At 42.1% G+C, this 19,664-nt stretch overlaps 1 protein-coding gene and 1 long non-coding RNA gene across 3 annotated transcripts in view; both read left to right on the top strand.

Moving 5' to 3' along the window:
* The first annotated feature begins 2,784 nt into the window (after positions 1-2,784).
* elapor2a (endosome-lysosome associated apoptosis and autophagy regulator family member 2a) lies at positions 2,785-13,680 on the top strand. 2 transcript variants are annotated; one of them, XM_078789760.1, is made up of 22 exons: positions 2,785-3,069; positions 4,011-4,131; positions 5,707-5,896; positions 7,527-7,674; positions 7,798-7,887; positions 7,963-8,068; positions 8,148-8,300; positions 8,382-8,470; positions 8,551-8,731; positions 8,826-8,954; positions 9,500-9,590; positions 9,676-9,778; positions 9,848-9,985; positions 10,064-10,327; positions 10,583-10,756; positions 10,837-11,017; positions 11,120-11,216; positions 11,936-12,037; positions 12,133-12,259; positions 12,337-12,515; positions 12,975-13,143; positions 13,502-13,680. In XM_078789760.1, the coding sequence occupies exons 1-22, from the start codon at positions 2,968-2,970 to the stop codon at positions 13,568-13,570; spliced, it is 3,003 nt and encodes a 1,000-aa protein (XP_078645886.1). In that variant the 5' UTR covers positions 2,785-2,967; the 3' UTR covers positions 13,571-13,680. The 2 variants fall into 2 exon arrangements, with proteins under 2 accessions (XP_078645886.1, XP_057932438.2); XM_058076455.2 differs by having other exon boundaries at positions 10,831-11,017.
* A 1,122-nt stretch (positions 13,681-14,802) lies between these two features.
* LOC131131054 (uncharacterized) overlaps positions 14,803-19,664 on the top strand; it is a 48,799-nt gene continuing 43,937 nt past the window's right edge. The window contains exon 1 of the long non-coding RNA XR_009130138.2: positions 14,803-14,879. This is a non-coding gene — a long non-coding RNA (uncharacterized LOC131131054). The remainder of the gene's footprint in view (positions 14,880-19,664) is intronic.

Raw genomic sequence — 19,664 nt, 5'->3', positions numbered from 1 at the left:
TAGAAAGGATCATTGAAATATAATACTTTTTATAATTTAATCAGACTGAGCAGATAGCAGAAAAACATGCCTGCCAACTGATTGTAAGAGAAGTAATTTAGATTATCAATATGTGGAATAAAATTATTTTTAAAAAAATGTCAAAAAACAGTACAAGCATGGAGCTTTTCGGACATGTTGAATTGTGCAAGTGTAAACATATGTCCCGTAGTGTAATTTTGTTAAGCATGTTCAAAAGTGATTAAAAGTACCAGTGTTATCTATGTTATATCCTGATTCCATCAACTGGTTTGTTTTCCAGCTCTGGCCTGATTTAATTCCAATTGTCAGCATAATGAGGTTCAACTCATCACAAAGGCCATCTAGATACAATCATCTTAGAAGGTTTACCTTGGAGTGTCTCAAAATAATGGAAGGCCTGGGGATTTGAGAGTATTTGAGCTCCAGCTCAGGACCAAAATCCTCCTCCTCATCATAATCTGAGCTCGGGGAAAGGCAAGATGGAGGAGACTCAAAGAATGGATTATCATCTTTGTCTTTGCGGATAAACTTTGTACCATTGGTCTCTCTGCTGGAGTGATGCTCCAGGGTCTTTGATGGAGCCTCTGGCTGGGATGTTACGGCTACTGGAGGTCCATGATCATGATTATGGGAATAGTTCGGCTCTTGAGAAGCGGCTTGATCGGTGTTAGCTTCAGATGGGTTACCAAAACAGTGGGCTAGGGATGAACAAGGTAATCCGTGCATGATGGTAGATCCCGTTGATCAAGCCTTAGTATACGGGTAGAGCCATTGTCCTTTGCAAAAATTGCAAAGGACAAAAAATGTAAAACATTACCAAAATAAATGTATGATTTTCTTTGCTGTCTTGATCCCAGAAGGATAGCATGTTGCAAAAAACATCTTCAACGCTTGTTCTTTTCCAAAACTCTGTACAAGTTTGTCACCAGGTCAATCCATCAGACTGTCCCGTAGATGAACCCCTTCATCCTGCAGCCTGTCATGTTCCCTCTCCTGCCACAAAGACATGTGTGCCACTGACAGGTGTCTTATTACTCATGTAGTTCCTGGTCTGGTTGGACTGTCTCAGAGAGCGAGGCCTGCGTGTGGTTGCCGACAGGACTCTGGTTACCCCCTGATCTGGTGTCAGTTAACAATATGCTTACCCTACAACTCAATGCCACTAATGTATGACTTCATCTGACCGCAGAGCAGTGGCCGAGAGGTTATTAGAAGGTTACAGATGGTTGACTATTGGAGGGTTCCAGTTACAAGCTAACAAGGTAAGCGATAGGCATCACATAAGAAAGAGAAAGCTGGAGAGAGGAGAGGAGAAATGGAGTGTTGCTTTACAATAACAGTGCAACAGAGCAGCTGACGTTTGTGTAAGAGCATGCTTTCAGTGAAAAACATCTTAGAAGATGGGATAGGCACCAGCATATTTTTGTTTTTTTATAAAGGTCAGGGGTGTCACGAGACACTCAGTTCACGAGGCGAGACAATTCACGAGATTGTGTCATACGAGAACAAAATATGATGAGAGAACTTTACATTTAAGTAAACTCAAATGAAAAAATATAAAAAATATATATTGCAATCTTTTCTGCATTCTGTGTATATGCAAGCATCCCTGCCCATCCCTTTTTTTAACCAAACAGTGAGGTACTGAAACCAGTGCACAGAGTGAACTCTCTTCCTGCCCGAAGAAAATAGACAAGCATGTACATGGCAGTATATTGAGGCCAGCAAAATATCTAGTTAATTTTCATTTGTGTGATTAATTAATTTGAAATCTTGTCACGTTTTAATGTTGCAAGATCTTGTGACACTCTTGGTAAATATGTGATTGGTTTCTACTGTGTTGTTAATTCATTTTTTATGACTTACTGTTATCTGTTTCATTAAACATTCCTACGGTTTAACGGTATTTACCGACTCTGAAATCAGGAAAAAGCCGAAAGAAACAAACAAAGAAAACCCAATGTTCAGCGTGTACTCTCTTTGAGTAGTGTGATTACAAGTGCAAGACTTTTCTGACCTCTGGTGGCCGATTTTAGCAATGCAATGACTGAAAAGATTTTTTGGGGGGAAAATGTACACTTTACCTTAAAACGACGACAACAAAAACAACTGTAATGTGTTAAATTACATTATATTTTAAATTCGGCAATTTAAAAGCAGCGATGCACAGCACAATGATAATGTGTTATTTTCATTCATTCATTCATTTTCTACCGCTTTTTCCTCACGAGGGTCGCGGGGGGTGCTGGAGCCTATCCAGCTGTCTTCGGGCGAGAGGCGGGGTACACCCTGGACTGGTCGCCAGCCAATCACAGGGCACATATAGACAAACAACCATTCACACTCACTGTGTTATTTTCATTATTAGAAAATGGTAAATGCTGTAAATGTTACATTTGATTATTGTGCATTGTTGTTAATAATGCCATTATTATTATAAAACGAATACAGTTTTGTGACGTCATCGGCGCGTCAGTGCCGGTGGTTGGAGACACATTGAAGTTCAAAAACATAACCAGAAGTATCTCAGAGCTCATTAATATTTTACCTTCAAAATAAAGCATTTATTGTTCTAATAACTATAAAAAATAGTATTTTGGAGAGAGATAAGATGATCATTCGTGCTGATATACATATGTTACTATAAATTTAGAAAAACAGACAAAAAACATGAACAACAATTGAAAAACAAGAGTGTGATTTACACGCTAGCATTTTACTTTGAAAGTATGTATTGGGAAGTTTCAGACTGCTCCGGTTTGTTTGACAGACGCGAATCTCTGCTCGAGCGCTGTCTGAGGATAATCGCAGGTGGCGAGCTTGTCAATTTGGCACAAGAAAGAGACGCCAGAAAGCATGTGTTGATAAACATTTGTTACATGTTTAGATAGCGTTTCAATTGATGAGCCATCTTTTTTTGCGTGTGTGACCCTTACATGATCGACAATGCGGTCGCCGGTTTGGTGCGTCGCCAGTGGGGCTCTCCTTCTCCTCCTCTGTAAGCTGTGGATGATTGACGGGGCCGGAAAAGAGCGGACCTGCACTGAGGTGAGCGAAGCCACGCGATTAAACGCATTATTTCCCATTAATTTGATGGAAAAAAACATTCAATCCCATGTTAATTGTTAGGTCGATATCGATTGGAAAACACTGATAGGTCCTTTTGTGCCATTTTACAGTCACGCTTCCGGTTTGCATCTTAAAAACGCTCCTATTTCCAAAAGTTTATCACCATAACAGGACATTAACATCACTCATTGCCTCTCTCCAGTGTGTTGACCTTGGACACTTGGTGTTGTGAGAGGCTGTTATCAGTTTCCTGCATGGACTGGTTTTTCCGTCCCTCGGTCTGGATCAGCTCAGCACCTCCCTCTTATCCTAAACTGGTGCCTTACTGGTCCTAAGTGTGAGGTCGTTAAGGCAGTGATCACACTGCCTGCATCTGTTTGGGGGTTGTATTTGTGTGCATTTGATCCTAAGTATGAAATGCTTCCATGCAGTAATCAGACCACTATGTGACCCAGCAGTTGTCATGGAATTGGGGTGGAATGTTGTGTAAAGGAGTGGTAATTGCTTGTAGCACTGGTTCATCATACTATTGTAAGCATAGCGTGTAAAATCATCTTTTTTGTTCCTCAAAACATACATTTACACCCACATTCAGGGGGTAGAGGCATCTTCTATGGTCATACTCAACACTCACACATTAGGTACCAGCACATCTAATACATATTCAACCTTTACAAAGATCATTTATTCAGGTTTGATGCTCTTATACATTACTCTGGTTGTGGTTTGCGTTGGTGTCATGTATCCTACTGAGAGCTGTTTTCTTTGCCTCATTCATGCAGCTAAATAAATAAACTCAAATTTTAGAAACACGTCAGGATGCAGTTCTGTTGTTTTGAATCTCATCAGATTGTTCAAATGTGCCTAATATTGCCACTCCGTTCTGTTTCTATTTGTGTTCATGCTTTTTTATTTTACAGGGGGACTACTACTACGAGTACACAGAATGCGACAGTTCCGGGTCTCGTTGGAGAGCGGCCATCCCACACAATCCCGGAGCCTGCGTGGGCTTACCTGAGCCGGTGCGCGGCACAGAATGCAGTAAGTGAGTGTGTGTCTGCCCCTTTGTGTATGTGTTTGTTGTCTGTGTAAAAGAGCAGTAGAACAGCTGATATTCGCATCACCCTCCTTATCAGTGGATTGGAATTTCCTCTGCCACATCCTGGCCGACTGTTTGGGTGTACTCCAAAGGTAAAGTCCACTAAACACAGAAGTATCAAAGACAGCAAGTGGTGTCGGTGAAAACATGCTAGGACTGAACAGAGAGTGTGTACATTTCAATTGAAGATCTCACTTCTGTAACATTAAAAGCAATTGTAATAAGTTAGAATTTTGGATTGTCATAATAATTCTTGGTCGAGTGGTTAGCACACAGGCCTCACAGCTAGGAGACTCGAGTTCAATTCCACCCTCGGCCATCTCTGTGTGGAGTTTGCATGTTCTCCCCGTGCATGCGCAGATTTTCTCCGGGTACTCCGGTTTCCTCCCACAAATCTTAGAATTAAATCTATTGCGGGCTGCACGGTGAATGAGTGGTTAGCGCGCAGGCCACACAGCTAGGAGACCCGAGTTCGATTCCACACTTGGCCATCTATGTGTGGAGTTTGCATGTTCTCCTCGTGCATGTGTGGGTACTCCGGTTTCCTCCCACATTCCGAAAACACGCTAGGTTAATTGGTGACTTCAAATTGTCCATAGGTATGAATGTGAGTGTGAATGGTTGTTTGTCTATATGTGCCCTGTGATTGGCTGGCGACCAGTCCAGGGTGTACCCCACCTCTCGCCCAAAGACAGCTGAGATAGGCTCCAGCACCCCTGCGACCCTTGTGAAGATAAGTGGTTGAAAATTAATGAATTAATAATAATTCTCAATTATGTGTATTAATTGCATCTTGGTGCAGTTAAGGTAAAACGGAACACAGTACTTAGCTTATTTTGGATTCAGTTCAACTAACTTTAGGTTAAAAAAAGAATAACGTGATGCAAGGTTTTGGAAGTTGAGCTACATTAATGATACTGGCACTGAAGCAGGAGTTTGGTGCATTTAAAAACAAGTCAAATAATAAATTCTAAATTTGAGTTGTTTCTGCCCATCGTGAATCAAGGGAATTTTGTCCATAAATGCTTATTGCTGAGAGACTTTTACAGGAAATGGTGAGTCATTCTTACAATATGGTGGTGGAAAGCAGGAAATACTTCTTAAAAACACTCCACTAATGTTGTAAGATGTGGTAGGACCAGTTTCCTTGATGTCCCAGGAACAGGTTTGTCCTGTGCTACATCTGCAATGATCAGGGCAATAACACCTGCATCTCCTAGCAACTGGACAGCAATCATATACTGTGCATAATGCCATTAAGCGTTCATTAATTACGTTTATGGTATGGCTTGTTTATAGCAAAGAGAGACGTCAGCAACAAGAATGAGGTTGTCACATTTCTGGCTGAGTGGAGAAAGTGAAATGACAGTGTGTAACAGGATGGAAGGATTACATTATACTCTCAATGCCTCAGTGACTCCTCTTACCCTCACTGTGTCTTTTCATATTGCACGAATAAAATAGCTTCATATGTCATCTTGTTGTTTTACACACATGCCTTTTTGTGTACCCAAAAGCATTTTCATGCAAAGCCGGCGAGTTTCTGGAGATGTCAGCTCAGGAGTGCACCCGGTGCGCAGCAGGAAGCTACTCCCTGGGCAGCGGCATCCGCTTTGACCAATGGGATTCCATGCCAGCGGGATTCAGTAGCCTGGCAACTGCCCTGGAAAACAGTCCCCACAGAGATGACACTGTCACATGCAACAGGTACTGAGGCAGTGCAACACAACTGGGATGGAATGGGAAATGTACAGGAAATATACAGGATCTTCTACAGGGACAATACTATAGAAATTAAAGTGGGATATACTTTAGAGTAGTCAGTGTACGACTCGCTACTTTGAGGTTCAGATTTCACAGCTTCACTCTATCATGGTTTTTCAAATACAGGGTGATTGTTTTGTGTATGTTTCATCATGACCAATGGGAATTAAATTAGAGGTTACAATTAAATCTTAGAATTAATTGTATTGCGGGCTGCACGGCGAATGAGTGGTTAGCGCGCAGGCCACACAGCTAGGAGACCCGAGTTTGATTCCACACTTGGCCATCTATGTGTGGAGTTTGCATGTTCTCCTCGTGCATGTGTGGGTTTTCTCCGGGTACTCCGGTTTCCTCCCACATTCCAAAAACATGCTAGGTTAATTGGTGACTCCAAATTGTCCATAGGTATGAATGTGAGTGTGAATGGTTGTTTGTCTATATGTGCCCTGTGATTGGCTGGCGACCAGTCCAGGGTGTACCCCGCCTCTTGCCCGAAGACAGCTGGGATAGGCTCCAGCATGTCAGAGACACTTGTGAGGATAAGTGGTAGAAAATGAATGAATGAATGAATGAATGAATGAATTCAATCTATGGTGAATACGAGAATATGAAGATGACTATAGAGGTGTTAGTTCATCTCCAGAGGGCTCTAATTTAATTTAAAATAACAGGTTTTCAATGCTTGATTACGAACAAATAATAAATAAAAACTAACAAATAAGTGGAAATTCACTTATCGTGGTTGGGTCTGGAACCGATTAACCACCATAAATTAAGGATTATTATATAACATTATTGATTTACTGTCCTGTATTGATTTACACACAGACATTCTTGTCTAAATAGCTGGCAATACAAGGGAGCCTCACAGTCCAAATTGTGTCCGTTGTGTCAATATTTACTGTGAGCACTCCTTTTGTGAATGGAATTCACCAGAGCTGCAGAGGTTGTCACTACAGTAAAACCCTCCTCCACTCCCTCGTGAGGACATCGCTGATGGTGCTGGAAGGTGTTAGATACCCTGCGCTCCTCCATCTTCCTTTACCTTCAGGATACCCCACAAGTTCTCAGTTGTGTTCATGTCTGTATACATACTTTGGCCACGGTATCACCTTTAGCTTCCTCAGCAAGACACTTGTCATCTTGGACGTATGTTTTAGTTTGTCATGTTGGAAAACTGGCATGTGGCCCACTTTCCCAAGGGAGGGGGTCATGTTCTCCTTCAGAATGCCACAGTATATGTTGTAATTAATATTCCCTTCAATGAATCGTAGCTCCCCAGTGCTGGCAGTACTCATGCATCCATTGACTGTAGGCATAACACAATTATCTTGGTAGTCACTTGTGTTTACAGCGCTTTAGTGTTGACTTATTTACATTGGATAGCATCTCTATGCTGCTATAAAACTATATAGTACACTATATCCAAGTTTCATTTCACTGGTATTGTCCTTTGAGAGGATATACTGTACTGTAATATAAATTGTTGCTGACACTTACCTTTATCAGATACTTGTGTGTATGTCCACACAAGGAACATGTGAATGAGGAAGATGACATTTTTTTTCTGCAGTTCTTCTTGGGTGCCTCATGGAAGCTATCTGGAGTCCAACAGGGATGAGTGCACGGTCTCACTGATATACGCAGTCCATCTGAAGAAGCAGGGATCTGTCAGCTTTGAGTACCAGTATCCAGACAACAACCTGCTATTTGAGTTCTTTGTGAGTAGCACAGAATTTTTGATATACTATTTAACTGCAGTGAACAGTAACCGAGGTTCTACTGTAAATATAAGTGTCGTAGAGGTGGGAGTTGAAGCCGCTAATCAATCATTTGTGTTGTAGATCCAGAATGATCAGTGTCAGGAGATGGATCAGACCGCGGACACCAAGTGGCTTAAGCTCAGCAATCAAGGAGAGTGGGCGACCCACACGGTAGATTCTGTCAATTAAATTCTAGACTACAATATGACCCATGCTGTAACTTATCACTCATCTTCCACATGCAAGGTGAACCTGAAGTCTGGCACCAACATCATGTATTGGAGGACCGGTGGCATCGTGGTGGGGGCAAAAGCGGTGAAACCTGTCTTGCTGAAAAATATCCAAATAGAAGGTTGGTTTTGTGTCTGTCTTCTGTCCTCTTTTTGTTGTTTCTCTCAACATTTATCATTTTTTCTCATTTCATTTTCCAGGGGTGGCTTATACGTCGGAGTGTTTCCCTTGTAAGCCAGGGACATTCAGTCGTGTCCCGGGCTCCTCCTCCTGCGAGCCTTGCCCTCGGGACACCTACTCGGGTCACGGTGCAAGTTCCTGCACTTCCTGCAACACCACCACCCAGTATGCTGGTAAATAAACACACCAAAACACAAGATATTTGTCAATGAAGGTTACTAATGTTGGTTGTATTTTATTTCATTTAATGAAAGATGAGGGCTCAGCTATTTGTAAAGACAGACCTCCATGTTCTAAGAAGGACTATTTCAACATCCACACAGCTTGTGACAATGAGGGCAAGGTAAAGAAATATATTTAACCCTCTAACTCCTACAAAACTTTCTAGACTAGTTTCCTCACTTGCTTCCTTTGTAATTGCAGACCCAGATCATATATAAATGGAACGAGCCAAAGATCTGCCTTGAGAATGTGACTGGAGCTGAAGCACTGCCCCCTGGTGGCAAGCGTGAGCCCTGCCCTCCTTGCAACCCCGGTTTCTATAACAACGAAACAGCCATCTGCTCACCCTGCCCACATGGGACCTACTCAGATGGGATCAAACGTACATAGCCTGGTCTTCCGCTGTTCTCTGTTCTATTTATTCAACTTCTTTTTGTGAATCTGTTCATTATTGTTTTGTTTTATTATTGTTTCAGCATGTCAGCTGTGCCCGGCGGGCACCGAGCCCACTTTGGGTTACGAGTACAAATGGTGGAACGTTCTTCCTGCTAACATGAAGACATCCTGTTTCAATGTGGGCAACTCAAAATGTGACGGCTTGAATGGTGAGTGTTTGAGGCAAAAGGACAATTTCTATACTTCAATTTTTAGGAACAGCTTGGGAAAGGCCTTGGCCTCAACCCTATCAAACATTTTTGGGATGAACCAGATAAACCAACGGGCACAAGCTCTCAAAATTGATGGTCATTTTTTTTTGGTTGCTTAAAACCCTTGTTGTGTAAACCATCTCTCACCCTCCTGCTCAGTGTTGACAAAAGACATTGGTGTTGACACACATGACACTGCACATTGACCAATCATGCGTTGCTTTAACAGAAAAAAAAGACAAGGAAAAAACACCGTCTAGTTCACTTCAAGCAGCAGGCTCTATAAGCCTTTTGAACGACACTTACATTTGCAACCATCACTAGTCTTCTGACATCAGACATGTCCCTGTGGATAGATGGACAAACATTCTCACAGACTTAATCTTGTAGAAAGTCTGCGAAAGAGTGGAAGAGTGTCATTGTTTGCATCTTCTTTATTGAGTAAATGCAATCCCTACACTTGGACCAATTAATTCAGTCACTTCCCTTGAAATCATTTTTAGGTTGGGAAGTGGCTGGCGATCATATCCAGAGCGGCGCAGGAAGTTCTGATAATGATTACCTCATCCTTAGCGTCCATATTCCTGGATTCAAGTAAACACACTTTTCATCATTTGTCACTGTTTGTGTTGTGCTCCTGCTGTGTCTGATTATCTCTCCTGTTGGCGTCTTCCACCAGGCTCCCTACATCGATGTCAAGTCAGTCCGGGACAGAATTTGGCCGCATTACGTTTGAGTTTGAGACTTTGTGCACCGCAGACTGTGAATTCTACTTTATGATGGTGAGGGATGCTCCTTTTCAAATAGCATGCTATCTCCTGCAGCTTATCTTTTATGTGTTTCTTGTCAAGGATGTTAACAGGAAAAGCACCACAGTGGTGGAGTCATGGGAAAGGAGTAAAACAAGACAGACATACACACACGTCCTGACAAAGAATGCCTCTGTTTCCTACACATGGGCTTTCCAAAGGACTAATCAGCCTTCAGATGTAAGTCCAATTAGTGCCTTGAAATCTTTTCACACCAGAAAAACATGCCATCTATATTAATACTTCTGTGTTCCGTAGGTTCGTCGCTACGTCAATGATGTGGCACGCATTTACTCCATCACAGTCAGCAACGCAGTGGACGGTGTGTCCTCCGAGTGTCGGGCCTGTGCCCTCAGCACTCAGCCGTCAAGCTCTGCCTGTGTGCCGTGTCCACCGGGTCATTACATAGACCCACACACCAGCCAGTGTACAGAGTGTCCTCGGAACACCTACCTCGTCTCTCAGGCCACACCAGGTCCCAAAGCCTGCAAGCCTTGTGGACCAGGCAGCCAAAGCAGCAAGGTTAGTTTGAATTCGGAGTCTAGCTTATTTTCAGCATCTAGTAATGATATAATCACAAAGTCAGGGTTTAGGTTATAATAAGACACTTTAGTAGTACTGTTGAAATTCATGATTAAAAAAAGCACATACACATCTACTGTCCCATGTATTCACATACACACTGAGTGTAATAAACATCAGGTTGTGAAAAAATGACAATGGTCCAGCCCATATAGTCATTGTCTGATACAACCACAATCCCTACTTCTTCTCCAGGACCACCGTTTATGTTACAGCGATTGTCACTTCACCCACACCGATGGCAACCTCACTCTCACCTTTGACTTCAGCTCACTTGGCTCAGTGGGAACACTGATGAATGGGCCGAGCTTCACCTCCAAAGGAACCAAGTACTTCCACCTGTTCAACATCAGCTTGTGTGGAGGACAGGTGAGGAAAAATCTTATATATCTTAGTCAACCTTTTTTCCCAATACCTTGACTCTGTTTACGTCTCCTTTTAAGGACCAGTTGGCCTTATGCAAAGACAATGTGACGGACCTATCCATCAGCGATTCCCAGAGTGAGAGAGGTGAAGGAGCCAATGCTGTCAAGACCTTCATCTGTCAATCAACAATAATCCCAGCAAGTGGAAGAGGCTTCAACACGGCACTCACCTCACAGTCCATTAACCTGGCTGACACATTCCTCGGTGAGAATGCCGTACAGAATGTATTCAACCACCTTTGGACCATACAGCAGGCTTTGCTGTAAATGATAGCATTGAATGTGAGGTGTGAATGTCATTTAACAGGCACAACAACTGAAAATACATATGAAGGTATTCGGGTAAGACCAGAGCTGTACCCCCAGACCTCCAAGAAAGTCCCGGATGTCAACTTCTTTTTCCGGTAAACTCATTTGTTTCTCAATGCCATTACTGTGTGTTGAGTGTTTTCATGGCAGTTTTTTATTGCAATGACCTTTTCCGTCCAACATGTAAAAACATCAAAATTGCTGATAATGTCTTGTCCACCATATTCTATACATTTGCATACAGATTAGAAAGAGAAGGGTACAACCCTTAATTCTTTACATACAGTCACAAGCCACAACATTAGATGCACATGAATAATTTGGTTTTTGTTTCTTTGTTTTTACAAAGGGCAGTTTCTGTTGACGGCTGCATGAGTGGTTAGCGTGCAGGCCACACAGCTAGGAGATCCGGGTTAGATTCCCCCATCAGGCATCTCTGTGTGGAGTTTGCATGTTACCCTGTGCGTGCTTGGGTTTTCTCCGGGTACTCCTGTTTCCTCCCACATTCCAAAAACATGCTAGGTTATTTGGCGACTCCAAATTGTCCATAGGTATGAATGTGAGTGTGAATGGTTGTTTGTCTATATGTGCCCTGTGATTGGCTGGCGACCAGTCCAGGGTGTACCCCGCCTCTTGCCCTAAGACAGCTGCGATAGGCTGAATATGCAAACTCCACACAGAGATGCACAAGCAGAGAATCGAACCCAGGTCTTCCCGATCTGACTGTGTGGCCGACATACTAACCACTTTCCACCATGCGGCCTGGCAGAGATTTTAAATGACAGGGTAAATTAAAACGATTTGTGTCTGTTAGTTCTTTGGAGCCCACATCGTCTTGTGAATCAGGTCGCAGCGCGGTGGTGACAGTTCGCTGTAATCCAGACAGAAGCACTAAAGGAGAACTCTCGGTGCCCAGGTACCATCTCGCTACCATTCTAGTGTTTCCTATATGAACTGTTTTATGGTTGCTGTGTTGACATCCACTGATGATATGCCGTTTGTCCATTCCAGTACATGCCCTGCAGGAACATGCGACGGGTGCACCTTTAATTTCTTGTGGGAGAGCTCCGGTGCCTGTCCCACATGCACAGAGCAGGACTACCATCGTATTGAGGGAGCCTGCAAGGGTGGACAACAGGTATGTGTACTAAGCCCATCAAGTCTTTTCATTTTACACACAGGTTTACTTCACGCTAATACTATCTTTATGGTCAGGACCTGTTGTATGTGTGGACCGAGCCCAAGGTGTGTATGGGAGGTGTGAGCTTGCCTGAGAAGAAGACGGTACCGTGTGAAGGAATGGAGTTCTGGGTGCGGCTCGGCGCAGGACTGGGCGCGTTCACGGCGGTGCTTCTCGTCTCGCTCACATGCTACTTCTGGAAGAAGAATAAGCGGTACTCTTTGTCTAACCTCTTCTTTTTTACAAGACACTTTATTAGGTACACTTGCAATGAGTGTATAATCAAAACCAATACACTATATAAAAGTAATTTGACACTGTCAGAGGTAATAATTTAATAATATGTTGTTATTGTTCTAACACATATAAGGTGTGTTTCTAATGTAAGGTAACCAAATTATCAGAAGCAGAGTTTTGTCCATCTGACTACTTGACAAATTATGACTTGTTATCTTTGTTAAGGCAGACTCTTTGGCACAGCTCTTGTACTGGATCTCATTAGATTGTATAGGTGTACATAACACAGTGTCTCATGGCTTTCTCCATGCTGTACAAACCCACTACACTTTTCATCCTGCTTTATTCTTTTCCTTTTGGCTCTCACAGATTTCCAATTACTTGTGTTTATTTTTGCTCCGCCTTCATGTGTTGACTGGCTTTATCTGCGGCCCAGGTTGGAATATAAGTACTCCCGCCTGGTGATGTCTGCCAACAAGGAGTGCGAGATGCCAGGAGCTGACAGCTGTGCCGTGATGGAGGGAGAGAATGAAGGCGACATGGAAGATGAAGTTGTCTACTCCAAACCTTCGTTGCTCGGAAAACTCAAAGCCATAGCGTCCAAAGTAAGTTGAATTGGGCATTGTTTTAACTTTACTGTGATCTTATTTTAATGCTTCTCAAATAGTGGGGAGGGTCCCCTATGGGAGATGTGGGGAACTGTCAGGGGGAGAGGCTTTCATTTTAATGCAGACCTACCAACATGTTCAAATTTAGGGTACGCAACGTGGAATTTGACTCTTGAATATGTTTGTATGCTCTCCATTTTGTTGCATTTTTCTGGTTTCAGTTTTACATTCATTCTGTACAGTACAGATAAATGAATAAATATTGTCAGTTAGCTACACTTCAGATATTGTCAGTTTCTAATTGAGAAGCACTGTTTTAATCCATGACTAACTGATTTTTGTTTCTTCATTTTAGGGAAATGGAGAAAGCTATGAAAACATGCAGCTAAACTCATCACGTTCCAAAGCTTTGGTTTGGAGTTAAATAAACTGTGAGTCACCCTCAGGAGATTGAAGACCCCTTTAACCATTTACCTTACCCTTTTGAGCTTTTCTGGGTGTACATAAATACATACACACACACACACACGCACACTTACATACATGGTGGCCTTAAAGCCGGGTACGACAGTAACGGACACTTCCTGAAAATGTTGGAAGAGCTCAGGGTAAGACAGGGAGCTATGTCACATCATTTGATTTGTATTTATTATTAAGTTAGTTAAGAGGTGGGTTTCAGTGTGTTGACCCCACCCCTGTGGCCATACAAGGCCTGTGTCATCATATTGTATTATTTTGTGTTTACTTTTTTCAGTAAAATGATTGCAATGCGGTTAACACAGTCTGAAAAAGAAGACAATGAAGATAAGGTTGTGGTGTTGACTGTCAATGTATTGCAAATAAATTATGAATTATTTATGTATAAGTGGAGCCAGATTGATTGCTTTCTCTTGGAGGACATAAACACACTTTATTTTGCCAGGTTAAATCATCTGTGGCACTGGCCTATGTTGACCACGGTTAAACAAAACAAACCTAAATCAAATTTGACAAAATGAATATTCACACATACAGGAATCAATAAATAAAAATAAAAGGTACTTAAAAACATTTAAATGTTGTGTGTTGTATGGTCATATCACCTCGTACTTTGGTACGTGACCAAAAAAATAAAAAATAAATAAAATAAAAATAAAGTTTAAAAAACTAAATTATATTAGAAAGCACGAAGAGAACAAATGTAACAGTTACTGATTGTAAAAGTACCAGATGGATGGGTAGGATTTAAAAAGCTTTGCTTCTTCCTACTCCTTTTGGACATGTGGAACTGTGAACTGATTATGTGATGCACTCAATTGTAATCTGATGTATGTTCAACTGAAATAAAACCGTTACCATTACCAACCATTAACAAATTGTAAGATATCCAGTTCATATTATTTTAAATAATTGACTACAATGTTAATGTATTAACATGGTTAGAATAGTTATAGCCGATAGTTCGAATTTTTAGTGTATCGGTCTTTATTCAAATCCGATGTGCCACCATCAAAAAATGAATTTAAAACTGGGCTACTTAGGCTCAGCTGCGACAGTGCCTCTCTCTCTCCCGCTGGCTGTGACTTCTCCCTCCAGAAGTGCTCCACCCACGGCGCCATCTGATTGGTTAAGCAAGCCACAGCGCGTGTTTGTCATAGAGTCAATCTGAAGTGGACGCTACCCTCACGCAAACACTGCGAAGAGGGAAGTCTTCTCGTGTGGAGAAGGTCCTCAACGCAAACATACATGTCAAGGTAAATGCAGAAAACTCGAAATTGTAATAAACATCTTAGTGTTCTACATATCACAACTACTACTGACTTTACAAGTAACCAGCAGAGTAACATAAAAGCGAGCAGCAGCTCTGCTAGCTTTTAGTACCTCTTGAAAGAAGGCAGATGGTAATGTCAGCACTGAATGGACAGTCCATGCTAGTAAAAGCATGTGTGTGATTGAGAGAGACCGTGTTTAAAAAAAACCACTAAATTCAATTATTTTATTGGCGGGAAGCACGGCAAGGTGGAGGCTGGTTAGCTAGCTTACCATAACATTAGTTAGCCGGTCTGTCTCGAGGCTCAGCAGCCTATGTATCAGCAATGGGGAAAATGTACAGTATGTCGTGTGGAGAATAGTGTGTTTGTGTGAAAGTCACGCCACAATACCATAACGTTAAGAGCGAAGTAAACACAAGCAGCAGCTCTGCTAGCTCGTAGTACCTACCAATATGTCTGTGAATGACTTGGTGGGACTGTGAACTTTTCTGTGAACTATTGGTGGAAACAGTCTGTGATTGTGGTTGCTGCTGAGCTTAACTCCCTGCACTTTTTGTTGTGTGTTGTGAACTGAAAACAAAGGTTATATACCTATATGAATGTTACTTAATTTACCAGGCAGTTAAACCTAGGTAAGTGTTTGTAGTATTCAAAATTGGTAGGCCAATTTTTACACTTTTACTGCAAATGAATATCTGCTCCATATATTGGTTAATGGCCTCCTTAACTGCAAAAAATTTGTATCAGTCCTGAAAAATCCATATGAGTCGATCTCTGCTATGGATTATTTATTATATATTTTAGTATGATTAAATAATAACTTCATGAAGTCCAACACTTACACAGCTGGTTGTGTTTCAATATTTACAAAGTTTACATGGTGTTTATAATATAAAATTCTGAAGCATTGGCATCTTGTAGGGCGGCACGGCGCTCGAGTGGTTAGCATGCAGACCTCACAGCTAGGAGACCAGGGTTCAATTCCACCCTCGGCCATCTCTGTGTGGAGTTTGCATGTTCTCCCCGTGCATGCGTGGTTTTCTCCGGGTACTCCGGTTTCCTCCCACATTCCAAAAACATGCTAGGTTAATTGGTGACTCCAAATTGTCCATAGGTATGAATGTGAGTGTGAATGGTTGTTTGTCTATATGTGCCCTGTGATTGGCTGGCGACCAGTCCAGGGTGTACCCCGCCTCACGCCCGAAGACAGCTGGGATAGGCTCCAGCAACCCCCGCGACCCTCGTGAGGAAAAAGCGGTAGAAAATGAACGAACGAATGGCATCTTGTAGGGCTTACATTTGTGTAATGACCACATCTTACCACCAGAGGTCGATCATAGCCTAGTCAGAGTCGAAGTCTACTACTGTAGTTGGCCCAAGTTAATTGGGGGGGGGCTATTTCTTTAAAATAATTTGCTATCATTTAAATAAAGAGTCTGGCGTTAGAAGCGTTCACATAAACCATAAATCAACATCATTATGAAAAATAAAATGCTTTCTGCCATTTATTTCCTTTTTTCCCATCTTGTAGAGGCTCTCAAACTGGATCACTTTGGCTGCCAGCTCTCCAGTAACTGGTTTAATTGGAGTGCCATCACTTGGGGAGCAGATTAGAAGCAGTCTTACTGGCATCTCCCAACATTTGCTCACACGCACTGTGAATAGAGTCTGTGTGTGTGTGTGTGTGTGTGTGTGTGTGTGTGTGTGGGAGAGTAAAGGGGGCTATGAGGGGCTGCCAATGTTGCTGAAGGGACAAATCTATCTACACTCGCAGTCAGCGTTTTTATATTTTAGCTGAGATTTAGAGTAGCTTCACACACCCTCTCTGAACTACTTATTTTGCGGGATGGAGGTGCGGAGTGAGTGTGGAATGAGTGGAATAGACTGGCTTGTTACTTGTTATTTATTAGTGCAATGTCATCACTGTCTGCTTGGTTATTGAACATATCTAAACACATAACTATAGCTTTTTAATGGGAATTTATGTGAATTAATGGCAAACTGCAAGATTGTAAGTTGGCACAAAACAAAATTCAACCCGGATTTTAGTAAAAATGAGCTCATGTGCTGATCAAAATACAGGGCAGAAAGCTGAGATAAAACCGTGGCAAATGTCTCCTCTCGGATTAAGTGCATGAGCTGAGCCTACTTTCTTGTGCACTTCACTTAGTGCACTGGATGTCGAATGCTGCGTGACTGTTCCTGTTTGTTAGTGTGCCACTAGTCCTGACACATAGCAGCAACCTTTATTATTAACTATGACTTTCTACAGCCTGTGTAATATCTTTAATGTAGGTGTGACATCATTATTGTTGCTGTCTTGGGTCTTCATGGATTCCATTGTGGATGATGGGCAAAATTCCAAAAGTGCAGTTTTCCTTTAACAGCCAACTCATATATTCAATCTCAACAGAAGGTGATCAAACTTCTACGACAAAGTATCAGAACGTTTCCTGGAGAAGGATAGGATGCATGGACTTCATACACAAATGATACAGAAGACAAGAAATCTTTTTCAATTGAAAAATAACAAAATAAACAGGGCTAATTTGAAAAAAGTTTTTTGATTAAAGTGAATTATCTTCTTTGTCTTGGTATCTTCTTGATGAGTAAAAAAAAAAATCCAAAGAAGTCAGTGCATACCCAAAAATAAGACAAATCGTGTTTTGGAGACGGTTTTCTAGGGGGAAAAAGTACTGTCGTATATTTCCAGAATGTACAGTGGCAGTAAGTTTATAACAGAAATGTATAGATGGCCAGAGGAGTGGCCGGAGAGTGACCAATGGTGGCCACCATGTAGGTCTGCCATTGTCTAAGTACTTGTTGGACAATCGGCAATTGCTTTCAACACAACAGGGCGGGAGAAGTGAGTGTCAGGCGTTAAACTTCCCACCCATATCCCCGCTGCCCACAATTCCCTTTCACACAAGCAATGTTCCACCTCTGTTACTACCTCCTAAGCCAACTTTCACAAGCAGTCTGAAAGCGTCTACACCGACATGTCTTTAGTTGACAGTTGGCTGAAGCTCAATGAAGGAACAAGTGGATGTCGAAAGGACGTTCATGAGTAAAACCAATTAATAGACCTCCCAGATGGAAGGAGATAAACAGGCTGCCGTGGAGCCAGAGAGGTTTATTACAGCCATCTTTATATCTGATTTCCCATTGTCATTTTCTCCCACCAGTTCCCATCAGCCTGCAAGCTTGTTTGCATGAGCTGCACTGGGCAGTCCTTCACTTCAAGTGTGGCTTGGCTGAGACAAACTGGGCAGCAAATTTCACACAGTGAGAAAGACATACTCTTACAAAGATGGCAGGGGTAAAGGTTGAAGGTAGCAATGAGACACGAAGGGCCACAGGAAGAGTGTGAGACCAGACCAGAGACTAAATGAGAGTAGAATGAAGGTTAAGTGCTCCATTTGTGCGTCCATTAAGGGCCGAGCACCTTGCTTAGCCAAATCTCATCAGCCAGTGCCAGCTGGAATCACCAACATTCTCCCCAGTTTATTCATCTTCACCCTGCTCTCCCTTCTCCATGCAGGCAGCGGATGTGGCGCCGGTTGTCCATAGCAACCTGCCATGCAGGGTGCATCTTTGTGGGAGCGTGAATAGCTAAGCCTTGTGCTAACAAAGACTGCGAATGTGTGAGATGCTTTGAGCTTCCACAGAAGCGCACTGACTTGTGGGAGCGCTTTACATAATCCAGCAGCAGAAGCCGCAGAAGCAGCGGCCCTCTGCTGAGCCACATTGCGCTCTCCTTCCTCCTCCTGCACACACACACACACACACACACACACACACTATGTAGGTCGCCCTGTTTCCAAAAAAAATCTTTAAAATCTATCATTTAGTATGATAATCACAGGAGAGGTGTCTACATGTTAATATTCAACCATTCGTTAAGCTACAAGTGGGAAGATGTTCATGGGAAGTTCACATAAAAACAACACGCTGGTCTTACAATATGGACAAAAGTCTTGGGACATCTGGTCTTGAGAACTATGGGAATTGAAAGTGTAGTCTAGTGTTTTTTTTTCCTCATAGCGTTTTGAATGTATCCATCCATCCATTTTCTATGCCGCTTATCCTCACTAGGGTCGCAGCGGTATGCTGGAGCCTATCCCAGCCGACTTCGGGCGAGAGGTGGGGTACACACTGGACTGGTCGCCATCCAATCACAGGGCACATATAGACAAACAACTATTCACTCTCACATTCATACCTATGGACAATTTGGAGTCGCCAATTAACCTAGCATGTTTTTGGAATGTGGGAGGAAACCGGAGTACCCGGAGAAAACCCACCAACACACGGGGAGAACATGCAAACTCCACACAGGGATGTCAAGGGGATAATCAAACTCAAGTCTTCCCTTGCTCCTGACTGTGTAGCCAACATGCTAAACATATACTGTATATATATTAGTTTTTTGTGTTATTGTGATTTTATTGTTGTAATATTTCAGCTTTATTTATTTATACAACAGTTTATCCCCTGTAAAATATTTCCATTTCTGAATATTTTTCATTTTATACTGAGATATTTTCATCCTTTTTCATGTAATATGAAAACTACTATTTAGTCTCTTCCTGTATTATCAGGGCCTTATTTTTATATATACTGGTACTATATACTAGCTTTATACTGGTAACCATGCAATTTCCCCCCTTTTTAATTACTATTACTGTTTTCTCATCACATTTATTTAGATTTTTCCTTTGTGTTTTTTCAATATAGTGAGTTTATTCATACTGTTGCCTTCTCTTA

This window comes from Doryrhamphus excisus, linkage group LG1 (genome assembly GCF_037039965.1).
Source record: "Doryrhamphus excisus strain RoL-2023G ecotype Guam linkage group LG1, RoL_Dexc_Guam_v1.1, whole genome shotgun sequence".
Classification (NCBI taxonomy): Eukaryota; Metazoa; Chordata; class Actinopteri; order Syngnathiformes; family Syngnathidae; genus Doryrhamphus; species Doryrhamphus excisus.
The sequence above is the reverse complement of the archived record's forward strand: the minus strand, read 5'-3'. Positions and strand labels throughout refer to the sequence as shown.